Source organism: Cherax quadricarinatus, chromosome 62, assembly GCF_038502225.1.
Source record: "Cherax quadricarinatus isolate ZL_2023a chromosome 62, ASM3850222v1, whole genome shotgun sequence".
NCBI classification, from domain to species: domain Eukaryota; kingdom Metazoa; phylum Arthropoda; class Malacostraca; order Decapoda; family Parastacidae; genus Cherax; species Cherax quadricarinatus.
In genome coordinates, this window is record NC_091353.1 from 24,624,499 (window position 1) to 24,637,760 (window position 13,262).

General features: G+C 40.1%; 1 protein-coding gene across 4 annotated transcripts in view; it reads left to right on the forward strand.

The window, feature by feature from the left end:
- LOC128687197 (lysosome membrane protein 2) overlaps positions 1-13,262 on the forward strand; it is a 191,589-nt gene that overhangs the window by 31,223 nt on the left and 147,104 nt on the right. For 3 of the 4 annotated variants that reach the window (XM_070098503.1, XM_070098502.1, XM_070098504.1), the window contains one exon: positions 5,684-5,962. The exons of the other annotated variant lie outside the window; for it this stretch is intronic. In XM_070098503.1, the coding sequence (XP_069954604.1) occupies positions 5,684-5,962 (279 nt within the window). The remainder of the gene's footprint in view (positions 1-5,683; positions 5,963-13,262) is intronic. 4 annotated transcript variants of the gene reach the window in all.

Consider the following 13,262-nt stretch of genomic DNA (forward strand, 5'->3'; position numbering starts at 1 on the left):
GCTGATGTATGAACCACAGCCCCATTGGTCAGGTACTGACTTTAGGTGCCTGTCCAGTGCCTTCTTGAAGACAGCCAGGGGTCCATTGGTAATCCCCCTTATGTATGCTGGGAGGCAATTGAACAGTCTTGGGCCCCAGACACTTATTGTGTTGTCTCTCAGTGTACTCGTGGCACCCCTGCTTTTCATCGGGGGAATGTTGCATCTCCTGCTTTAATATGGAGTGAGTTTTGTGTGCAAGTTTGATACCAATCCCTCCAGGACCTTCCAAGTGTATATTAACATGTATCTCTCTCGCCTGCATTCGACAGAAAACAGATCAAGGACCTTCAACCATTCCCAGTAGTTTAGGTGCCTTATCGCACTTATGTATGCCATGAAAGTTCTTTGTACACTCTCTAGTTCTGCAATGTCGCCAGCCTTGAAGGGGGCCGTTAGTGTACAGCAGTATTCCAGCCTAGAGAGCACAAGCAATTTGAAGAGAATCAGCATGGGCTTGACATCCCTAGTTTTGAAGGTTCTCATTATCCATCCTATCATTTTCTTAGCAGATGAGGCAGATAAATTGTTGTGGTCTTTGAAGGTGAGATTCTCTGACATTATCACTCCCAGGTCCTTCACATTACTTTTCCACTCTATTGTATGGTTAGAATTTGTGGTATACTCTGACACATTTTTAATTTCTTCAAGTTTTCCATATCTGAGTAGTTGAAATTTCTCCTCATTGAACTTCATATTGTTTTGAGTGGCCCATTCAAAGATTTGGTTGATGTCCGCTTGGAGTCTCGCATTGTCTTCGATGGAGGTCACTGCCGTGGTGATCCGGGTGTCATCCGCAAAGGAAGACACAGAGCTATGGCTTGCATCTCTGTCTATGTCAGAAATGAGGATGAGGAATAGAATGGAAGCAATTACTGTGCCTTGTGGAACAGAGCTTTTTACCATGGCTGCCTGGGACTTTACTCTGTGTGTTCTATTTGTCAGGAAGTTGTAGAGCCATCAACCAACTTTTCCCGTTATTCCTTTATCCCACATTTTGTGTACTATTACACCATGGTCACACTTGTCGAAAGCTTTTGCAAAGTCTGTGTATACTATATCTGTATTTTGTTTATCCACTACAGCATCCAGGACCTTGTCATAGTGGTCTAGTAGCAGGGACAGGCAGGAGTGACCTGCTCTAAACCCGTGTTGCCCTGGGTTGTGTAACTGATGGGTACCTGGGTGGTTGGCTGTCTTTCTTCTTAGAACCCTCTCAAAGATTTTTATGATATGGGATGTTAGTGCTATCGGTCTGTAGTTCTTTGCAATTGCTATACTGCCACCTTTGTGGAGTGGAGCTATGTCTGTTGTTTTTAGTGTGTGGGGGGATGACCCCTGTGTCCATGCTCCCTTTCCATAAAATGCTGAAGGCACGTGATAGGGACTTCTTGCAGTTCTTGATGAACATGGAATTCCACAAGTCTGGGCCTGGGGCAGAGTGCATGGGCATCTCTCTCATTAATTGCCTCTTCAAAATCTTGTGGAGTTATAATAATATCTGAGAGTTTTGGGATGACCAGATTTTGGGTTTTGTTCATAAAGAATTCATTTGGATTGTCGACTCTTAGAGTGGGCAGTGGATAGCTGAACACTGAGCCATATTGGGACTTTAGTATCTCATTCATTTCTTGGTTATCATCTGTGTATGTCCCATCTCGCCTAAGCAGGGGCCCAATATTGGATGTTGTTTTTCCCTTAGATTTGGCATAAGAGAAGAAGTATTTTGTTTTTTCTTTCAATTTCCTTTATGGCTTTTAGTTCTGTGATTCCTTTCTCCTATAAGATTCCTTCAGCTTAAGTTCAATATTTGTAATTTCATTGACCAGTGCTTCCCTTCATATTTCAGATATATTGACCCCACTCAGCAGCTCTGTGACTCTTCGCCTTCGTCTGTGCTTGTAGTGCTTGATTACATTATTATGATTGCACTCATAGAGGGAGAGATAAACCTATAGGAGTTCAGAGAGAACCTGGGTAATAAGAGGTAGTCATATCTGATCCAAGGAAGGAGAGTTTAGTTTTGCCTCCTTGGATCAAGAGCCCTTCACTGTGATCTTAAAGACATGGGAAGACACTTTCCTGTTTTCAGAAGCTATGAATATATTTACAGTTTTAGTCAAAATGAAAATATACATTAATATTATGTTAGAAAGAGGGTATAACAAGAGGTGATGCACAGGATTGAGCTCAGGATGGAGCAGTCTCAAATGAAACATCTAAAATAAAATGATGCCATGCATTACCTGTCTTTATGCCCTTGTGTGGACTTGCTGCCCCAGCCACCATGCTGGTGAAGTTTACACTCTCATATGTTAGGCTAGGTAAGATCTGCCACCAAACAAGATAAATTATCTTTTGATGTTGGTCTTAATTGACTTATTCATGGTCCTAGTCATAAGTTGACCCACCACTATAGCCTGTGGTCATCTGGCAGAGGTCTTCCACTGGCTTACTGGTCCACTCCTTTTGAACTTAAAGATATTGTCATTTGATGTTGGTTATTGTACAGTGATAATTATCTGTGCTGTATATAAATGCTTTTCTTTATAATGTATATATATGTTAAAATCACATGGTACAATAAATAATTATTAATTTACAGTGAAGTCCTCTATAACTGCAGCACTTTGGCAGATTCCAAATTATAAGGAATATATTTTTAACAGTACTAATAAAAGAAAATACTCAGATCTGTTTCACCTTTGCTTTATTTTTCAAACCAAATGGTTTCTCACCTTTCATACTAACAATTTACACCATAAAAGAGCAGCATTGAGGGAAGGTTTACCATGGCCACTGGTGGCCCTGAGGAGACACATTGAGGGGAGGTTTACCATGGCCACTGGTGGCCCTGAGGAGACACATTGAGGGGAGGTTTACCATGGCCACTGGTGGCCCTGAGGAGACACATTGAGGGGAGGTTTACCATGGCCACTGGTGGCCCTTAGGAGACACATTGAGGGAAGGTTTACCATGGCCACTGGTGGCCCTTAGGAGACACATTGAGGGAAGGTTTACCATGGCCACTGGTGGCCCTTAGGAGACACATTGAGGGGAGGTTTACCATGGCCACTGGTGGCCCTTAGGAGACACATTAAGCTCTTATTTAATTTATTGTTACTGGTTATAATCTTATGCCATTTAAAATCAAAATAATATCTCAGACTTGCTGAAATAAGGAATAATGTCCAAATTGTCTGTTGAATTATAGAGGCTTTAACATATGTGACATTTTATGATTTTGGAAATGGTCTCAGTGATTTGTTGACATATATACATAATAACAGCACTTGACTCTTGTTCACAAGACTATTTAATAAAATAATTGTAAAATTTAATGATATTCTTACTAAATAACTTAACAGATTGCATATAATAAGCAATTTCATGATCTTATTTATTATTTCTTTATCTATTGTTATCATTATCAGTTTTGACACAGTGTTAACATATTGAGTGTGATGTGTTTGTCAGCACTTATAATATACTTAACTCTTACAACATTTTGATTTGCTTGGTATTTTTTTTTTTTTGTCAATTTTGCATGTTAAAATATTTACATTCTCTCTCTCTCTAACTCTTCCTTTCTCCATTTCTCTGTACTTTGTCGTGCATGGCTAACCTAACCTAACCTATTTTTACCATCCCTAACCTAGCCTAGCTAGTCTAGCCTAACTAGTCTTGCCTTACCTAGCCCAGCTAGGATAGCCTTACCTAGAGGACAACAACATAACACTTATATACATCAATATGTGTTGGGTCCCATAGTCCCATAACACATAGCTAGTCTAGTCTTGCTTAGGCCTAGCTAGTTTAGTCTTGCCTAGCCTAGCTACTGCCCATAGGATGGGTATGGGGTTCATACTGTACTGTAGTAGCTTAACTGGTCTTGTCCCGGCCCGGGTGCATAATAAACTAACTAGCCTAACTGGTCTAGTCTTGCCTGACCTACCTAGTCTGGCCTTACCTAGCCTAGCTAGGTTAGACTTGCATAGCTTAGCTAGTCTAGGCATACCTAGCCAAGCATAACTAGTCTAGCCTTACCTAACCTAGCTAATGTAGCCTTAACTAGCCTAGCTAGTTTAGCCTTACCTAGCCTAGCATAGCCAGTCTAGCCTTACCTAGTCTAGTATAACTAGTCTTACCTAGCCTAGTATAACTAGTCTGGCCTTGCCTAGTCTAGTCTTACCTAGCCTAGTATAACTAGTCTAGCCTTATGTAGCCTTCTATAACTAGTCTAACTTTACCTAGCCTTGTATAACTAGTCTAGCCTTACCTAACCTAGTATAACTAGCCTTACCGAACCTAATATAACTAGTCTAGCCTTACCTAGCCTAGTATAACTAGTTTAACCTTACCTAGCCTAGCTAGTACCCTTAGCTAATCTATACACAAATAACCCGCACATAAAAGAGAGAAGCTTACGACGACGTTTCGGTCTGACTTGGACCATTGACAAGGTCACACTAACCAGAGGTGGAGCAGGATGGCTATATATAGGCAGGAAGAGGTGGTGGTAGTAGTACAAGAGTTGTATATAATACCAACAAGATGAAATTAAGACACATGCACAACACCCGGGCATCCCCATCATAGACGTTTCACCATCCAGCCAGCCACTGGATGGCGAAACGTCCACAACAAAGACAACCAGACGCCGCACATATGTCTTAATTTCATCAGTAGTTTAGTAGTAGTAGAAGAAGAAGAGGCAGTAGTAGTGGTAGTGGTAGAAGTGGGAAATACAAAGGAAGGGGAGCACTGCAAGAGAGCTAGATGCCCACAGAGGGAGAGCAAGCGCACAGAGGTGCGTGAAAGGGAAGTGGTGAAATAAATGAAGAAGGAACAGAAACACGAGACAGGAGAGAGAAAGACAACCCAGAGGAGAAAAGGAAAGAGGAAAGGGGAAGAGGAAGAAGAAGAAAAAGAAAAAGAAAAAATGAGGATTCAGGTTAAGTCACGGGTGTTCTGAAGTTTGGAGCATTTTACAATGTAGTGGGAGAGGAAGGCATCTACAGAGACGAAGCCAGGGCTAAGGTTCATACAAGGAAAGTTGTGTATTAGAGAGGATTCAACTAGACGGCGACTGTTCGAGTTGGAAGTAGGGAAGACAGTTTTAGCAGAAGACCAGTCAAGTGGCTGGCTGGATGGCGAAACGTCTATGATGGGGATGCCTGGGTGTTGTGCATGTGTCTTAATTTCATCTTGTCGGTATTATATACAACTCTTGTACTACTACTACCACCACCTCTTCCTGCCTATATATAGCCGTCCTGCTCCACCTCTGGTTAGTGTGACTTTGTCAATGGTCCAAGTCGGACCGAAACGTCATCGTAAGCTTCTCTCTTTTATGTGCGGGTTATTTGTGTATCGTTCCAGTCACGGTATTGTGCCTTTTTTGTTATTTAGCTAATCTATCCTTAGCCTTACCTAGTCTGCCTCTAGCTTACATAATGTTACCTAACCTGATCTAACTATACCTTATTCTACTTAACCTAACCTTGCCTTGCATTGCCTTGCCTTGCCTTGCCTTACTGTACTCTACTGTACCTTATGTTACATTAGCCATACTATAACCCTATCTTGTCTAACAGTTTATCATCCCTAAAATCTCTTTCCATTCTGGTGACACTGGATGAAGGTTGCATCCCAAGTCTTTGGCAATGAAACAAACCCAATACTGCGTACAGTCTGGAGTCAGCTGGAGAAAGAAATGGATCTTTTTGAGAGTCACGTGGTTCGTGAGCTTCTCTTCGAAGGCTATCCTTTGCCTGAATTCGACTTCGACTTTTCAGAAGTGTTACCCCAATTAAATTTCACAGAAGGTTGGAGTGGAACAATATATGAGATTTTGGAAGCGATGGGTGTACCAGATATCCCTGAATTTTTGCAAGACAACAAAATGTGCCTCATGTATGGGGTTAGTTATTGGCTTAAATGTGTCCGTGTACCCTAAGAACACTGATATATTGAATGACTTTGATTAAAGCATTTACATTATTATGCTTAGGAACTGTCTGCTGTACCTCCAATTTTATTGTTTTGGCTATATACAGTATAATATATTTTTATACTGATCTTAAACCAGTGTTTTATGAAAAAGTTTTTCATTATACATTTTATACATCAATTTCAATTAATGCAGATGGTGTTAGGAACTTTTGTTTTAAGTATTTCTGTATTTCAGACAAACAGTAATTTAAAATATAAAAACATCCTTGCTGCATTTACAAGAATTATGTCTTCTCATATGTTAACATACTGTGCATACCTATTTTTCCCAAGAATATATACAACTTTGTTTAAAAGAATGTGAAAATACATGTCAGTCCTAAGTATGATTAAGGGCAAATAGGTTTAATAACCAGTATAATTAACAGGTATCTCTAAGTTCTATGACCACTGAATTAAGGATACATTAAAGTGTATGTTTCTTAGGATGTGATAATTAGGTAAATTTGATTGGGTCTTGAGCTGCACATGAATAAAGTTTATTGCTTAGTGGTAATATTGTCAGCTTACAACCAAAAGTAACCTAGGTTTAATCCTGGGCATAATTGAAAATGAAGGTCATGTTATACTTGTGCTCCTATTCATCTAGCAATAAATTGATATACTACCTGGGTGTTAGCCATCTGTTGTGTGTGGTATCCTGGGGGAGTAATATACCTTAGACAAGGCTGAGATTTTAACCCTTTCAGGGTCGAGAGGCCCTCTCCTAAACTCGTTCTCAGGGTCAAAAATTTTTTGGAAAAAAAAAATCATTTTTTCTTATGAAGTGATAGAGAATCTTTTCCCGATCATAATGACACCAAAAGTATGAAATTTGATGGAAAATTTACAGAATTATGCTCTCGCGAAGTTAGCGGTCTCGACGGTGTTTACGCATCGGCGATTTTGCCCACTTTGAGCCCTATTTTCGGCCAATTCCTGTGTACTAGTCTTCAAAAATCATATTTCACTAGAACTCTATTTTTTCTATCGAATGAGTACAAGAAAGCACCCATTTACCAATTTCAACTATCCAATAAAGTGGTTAGAAATTGGCAATTTTGCCAATTTCACACAAATTTCAGAAGATGCCAATTTCCAAATAGGGTCCAGAATAAACAAGACAGACATTCTTGGCACTAAAATAACAAGTTCTCTGTTCGTTAGTCACGTCCCCATGCCCCTCTTGACATTTCTTTTGCTTTCCACTTTGAATTTTTATTCTCGCAAAAAATGAAAGATTTACTGTTATGCAGACTACTGCATTAGTGTAGAAATGGTATAAATAATATCAGTGCACTTGTGAAAGAATACTAGACTCACCAGTTGATGTTTATTGGACGCTTGGCATGATTTGTTTGCTTTTGAACTTTGGTAAAAATCGAGCATTTCTGCTACTTTGAGCTCAATTTCAAGGAACTTTTCATTGTGAAACCAATCAAAATCATCTCAATTCCTGTAATATGTCTTCCATTCTATAAAATGAGACCAGGAAAACTGGAATACAACCATAAATATCATACAAAAATACAGTGGAAATTCGCTGTTTTAATCCAAAAACATGGTCAAAGTTTTTTTTTTCTCATTACGCACTGTGTGCTGTAGGATTTTTTTTATACTGTGCACACTGACCATATAGACCCATTCTTTCATATGTAGGCCTACCAGCTTTCTCTCACTAGATTTGAAGGCACTAGAATTTAGGCATTCTAGTACATCAATAACCCTGGTGCGAAAGCCGTACTAGTACGTCGGAAACCCTGAAAGGGTTAAGTGAATTGAGGTAGGGTTACACCTTGTAACCTGTACATTCAGTTATATAAAAAAACATGCTTAGCAACCAGTGCTGTAGCTTGTCCATGGAAGTGAATTACTGTCTGGCATAGTTGTCATGAAAACCATTATATAATAGAGAAGTAACCCTCTTACTGACCCCAGTGTTCAAAAGTAATAAGTTGAATTAATAAACCCTTGTTGTAATGGAATTTTGAAATTATCAAAATTCACAAAGTAAATTGTACTTTTAAATCTGTATTTTCAATTTTTGTTGCAGTATACTATCTATAATTGTGCACAGTACTATACAGCCTCTCCTCACTTAGCGACGTACTTGTTTACCAACGACTCAGACTTTTGACGGACTCTCTGACAAGTATGCTTACCTAAATAATGTACATTAGAGCTGATTTCCTCTAATCTTTTTATTACTATATACAGTACATTTAAAAATACTATACTAGAAATGTTATAAATGGTGCAAAGGTAACATTAAAGATGGTTGACACAAACCCACTACGATTATAGTATGCTCCTCACTTAACGACAAATTCGTTTACCAACGTGAGCTTAGGAATGGAACTCCATCGTTAAGTGAGGAGAGGCTGTATTAAGTATATACAGTAGAATACATTAGCTCTTTTTCTCCCAGTTTTAACATTATTCTGGCTTAACCCTTTGACTGTCTAAAGGCCCAATCCTGAAGTGTCTCCTGGTGTCGCAAAATATTCGAAAAAAAAAAATTATTTTCTTATGAAAATGTTAAGATTATTTTTCTGATTGTTTTAGTCCCCCCCAAAAAAATTTCCCATCAGTACTTACCGAGATATAGAGGCATGAAGTTTGCAGAAAATGAGCCGCGTATGGCAACAGCAGGGACTGCCCCTCACCCGGTAAACTTTAGTTTACTTGTATTTGAAGGTTTGTTGTTTTTTTTACTATTTTATTTTTTCACATAACTAATGTGGCCTGTGAGACCAAAGTAAGGTGCAATGTACATATATACACTCGTTGTATACAACACAATAAGCACACAAACATAATTATCAATATTTTTTTTTTTATTATCACACTGGCCGATTCCCACCAAGGCAGAGTGGCCCGAAAAAGAAAAACTTTCACCATCATTCACTCCATCACTGTCTTGCCAGAAGGGTGCTTTACACTACAGTTTTTAAACTGCAACATTAACACCCCTCCTTCAGAGTGCAGGCACTGTACTTCCCAGGACTCAAGTCCGGCCTGCTGGTTTCCCTGAACCCCTTCATAAATGTTACTTTGCTCACACTCCAACAGCACGTCAAGTATTAAAAACCATTTGTCTCCATTCACTCCTATCAAACACGCTCACGCATACCTGCTGGAAGTCCAAGCCCCTCGCACACAAAACCTCCTTTACCCCCTCTCTCCAACCTTTCCTAGGCCGACCCCTACCCCGCCTTCCTTCCACTACAGACTGATACACTCTTGAAGTCATTCTGTTTCGCTCCATTCTCTCTACATGTCCGAACCACCTCAACAACCCTTCCTCAGCCCTCTGGACAACAGTTTTGGTAATCCCGCACCTCCTAACTTCCAAACTACGAATTCTCTGCATTATATTCACACCACACATTGCCCTCAGACATGACATCTCCATTGCCTCCAGCCTTCTCCTCGCTGCAACATTCATCACCCATGCTTCACACCCATATAAGAGTGTTGGTAAAACTATACTCTCATACATTCCCCTCTTTGCCTCCAAGGACAAAGTTCTTTGTCTCCACAGACTCCTAAGTGCACCACTCACTCTTTTTCCCTCATCAATTCTATGATTCACCTCATCTTTCATAGACCCATCCGCTGACACGTCCACTCCCAAATATCTGAATACATTCACCTCCTCCATACTCTCTCCCTCCAATCTGATATTCAATCTTTCATCACATAATCTTTTTATCCTCATAACCTTACTCTTTCCTGTATTCACCTTTAATTTTCTTCTTTTGCACACCCTACCAAATTCATCCACCAATCTCTGCAACTTCTCTTCAGAATCTCCCAAGAGCACAGTGTCATCAGCAAAGAGCAGCTGTGACAACTCCCACTCTGTGTGTGATTCTTTATCTTTTAACTCCACGCCTCTTGTCAAGACCCTCGCATTTACTTCTCTTACAACCTCATCTATAAATATATTAAACAACCACAGTGACATCACACATCCTTGTCTAAGCCCTACTTTTACTGGGAAATAATTTCCCTCTTTCCTACATACTCTAACTTGAGCCTCACTATCCTCGTAAAAACTCTTCACTGCTTTCAGTAACCTACCTCCTACACCATACACCTGCAACATTTGCCACATTGCCCCCCTATCCACCCTGTCATACGCCTTTTCCAAATCCATAAATGCCACAAAGACCTCTTTAACCTTATCTAAATACTGTTCACTTATATGTTTCACTGTAAACACCTGGTCCACACACCCCCTACCTTTCCTAAAGCCTCCTTGTTCATCTGCTATCCTATTCTCCGTCTTACTCTTAATTCTTTCAATAATAACTCTACCATACACTTTACCAGGTATACTCAGCAGACTTATCCCCCTATAACTTTTGCACTCTCTTTTATCCCCTTTGCCTTTATACAAAGGAACTATGCATGCTCTCTGCCAATCCCTAGGTACCTTACCCTCTTCCATACATTTATTAAATAATTGCACCAACCACTCCAAAACTATATCCCCACCTGCTTTTAACATTTCTATCTTTATCCCATCAATCCCGGCTGCCTTACCAACCCTTTCATTTTACCTACTGCCTCACGAACTTCCCCCACACTCACAACTGGCTCTTCCTCACTCCTACAAGATGTTATTCCTCCTTGTCCTATACACGAAATCACAGCTTCCCTATCTTCATCAACATTTAACAATTCCTCAAAATATTCCCTCAATCTTCCCAATACCTCTAACTCTCCATTTAATAACTCTCCTCTCCTATTTTTAACTGACAAATCCATTTGTTCTCTAGGCTTTCTTAACTTGTTAATCTCGCTCCAAAACTTTTTCTTATTTTCAACAAAATTTGTTGATAACATCTCACCCACTCTCTCATTTGCTCTCTTTTTACATTGCTTCACCACTCTCTTAACCTCTCTCTTTTTCTCCATATACTCTTCCCTCCTTGCATCACTTCTACTTTGTAAAAACTTCTCATATGCTAACTTTTTCTCCCTTACTACTCTCTTTACATCATCATTCCACCAATCGCTCCTCTTCCCTCCCGCACCCACTTTCCTGTAACCACAAACTTCTGCTGAACACTCTAACACTACATTTTTAAACCTACCCCATACCTCTTCGACCCCATTGCCTATGCTCTCATTAGCCCATCTATCCTCCAATAGCTGTTTATATCTTTCCCTAACTGCCTCCTCTTTTAGTTTATAAACCTTCACCTCTCTCTTCCCTGATGCTTCTATTCTCCTTGTATCCCATCTACCTTTTACTCTCAGTGTAGATACAACTAGAAAGTGATCTGATATATCTGTGGCCCCTCTATAAACATGTACATCCTGAAGTCTACTCAACAGTCTTTTATCTACCAATACATAATCCAACAAACTACTGTCATTTCACCCTACATCATATCTTGTATACTTATTTATCCTCTTTTTCTTAAAATATGTATTACCTATAACTAAACCCCTTTCTATACAAAGTTCAATCAAAGGGCTCCCATTATCATTTACACCTGGCACCCCAAACTTACCTACTACACCCTCTCTAAAAGTTTCTCCTACTTTAGCATTCAGGTCCCCTACCACAATTACTCTCTCACTTGGTTCAAAGGCTCCTATACATTCACTTAACATCTCCCAAAATCTCTCTCTCTCCTCTACATTCCTCTCTTCTCCAGGTGCATACACGCTTATTATGACCCACTTTTCGCATCCAACCTTTACTTTAATCCACATAATTCTTGAATTTACACATTCATATTCTCTTTTCTTCTTCCATAACTGATCATTTAACATTACTGCTACCCCTTCCTTTGCTCTAACTCTCTCAGATACTCCAGATTTAATCCCATTTATTTCCCCCCACTGAAACTCCCCTACCCCCTTCAGCTTTGTTTCGCTTAGGGCCAGGACATCCAACTTCTTTTCATTCATAACATCAGCAATCATCTGTTTCTTGTCATCCGCACTACATCCACGCACATTTAAGCATCCCAGTTTTATAAAGTTTTTCTTCTTCTCTTTTTTAGTAAATGTCTACAGGAGAAGGGCTTACTAGCCCATTGCTCCCGGCATTTTGGTCGCCTCATACGACACGCATGGCTTACGGAGGAAAGATTCTTTTCCACTTCCCCATGGACAATAGAAGAAATAAAGAAGAACAAGAGCTATTTAGAAAAAGGGGAAAAACCTAGATGTATGTACAGTGGACCCCCACATAACGATTACCTCCGAATGCGACCAATTATGTAAGTGTATTTATGTAGGTGCGTTTGTATGTGTATGTTTGGGGGTCTGAAATGGACTAATCTACTTCACAATATTTCTTATGGGAACAAATTCGGTCAGTACTGGCACCTGAACATACTTCTGGAGTGAAAAAATATCGTTAACCGGGGGTCCACTGTATATATATATGCATGTGCGTGTCTGTGAAGTGTGACCAAAGTGTAAGTAGGAGTAGCAAGATATCCCTGTTATCTAGCGTGTTTATGAGACAGAAAAAGAAACAAGCAATCCTACCATCATGCAAAACAGTTACAGGTTTCTGTTTCACAGTCATCTGGCAGGATGGTAGTACAGTGGACCCCCGGTTAACGAACTTTTTTCATTCCAGTAGTATGTTCAGGTGCCAGTACTGACCGAATTTTTTCCCATAAGGAATATTGTGAAGTAGATTAGTCCATTTCAGACCCCCAAACATACACGTACAAACGCACTTACATAAATACACTTACATAATTGGTCGCATTTGGAGGTGATCGTTAAGCGGGGGTCCACTGTACTTCCCTGGGTGGTTGCTGTCTACCAACCTACTACCTATATTCAGATATTTGGGAGTGGACGTGTCAGCGGATGGGTCTATGAAGGATGAGGTGAATCATAGAATTGATGAGGGGAAAAGGGTGAGTGGTGCACTTAGGAGTCTGTGGAGACAAAGAACTTTGTCCTTGGCGGCAAAGAGGGGAATGTATGAGAGTATAGTTTTACCAACACTCTTATATGGGTGTGAAGCATGGGTGATGAATGTTGCAGCAAGGAGAAGGCTGGAGGCAGTGGAGATGTCATGTCTGAGGGCAATGTGTGGTGTGAATATAATGCAGAGAATTCGTAGTTTGGAAGTTAGGAGGAGGTGCGGGATTACCAAAACTGTTGTCCAGAGGGCTGAGGAAGGGTTGTTGAGGTGGTTCGGACATGTAGAGAGAATGGAGCGAAACAGAATGACTTCAAGA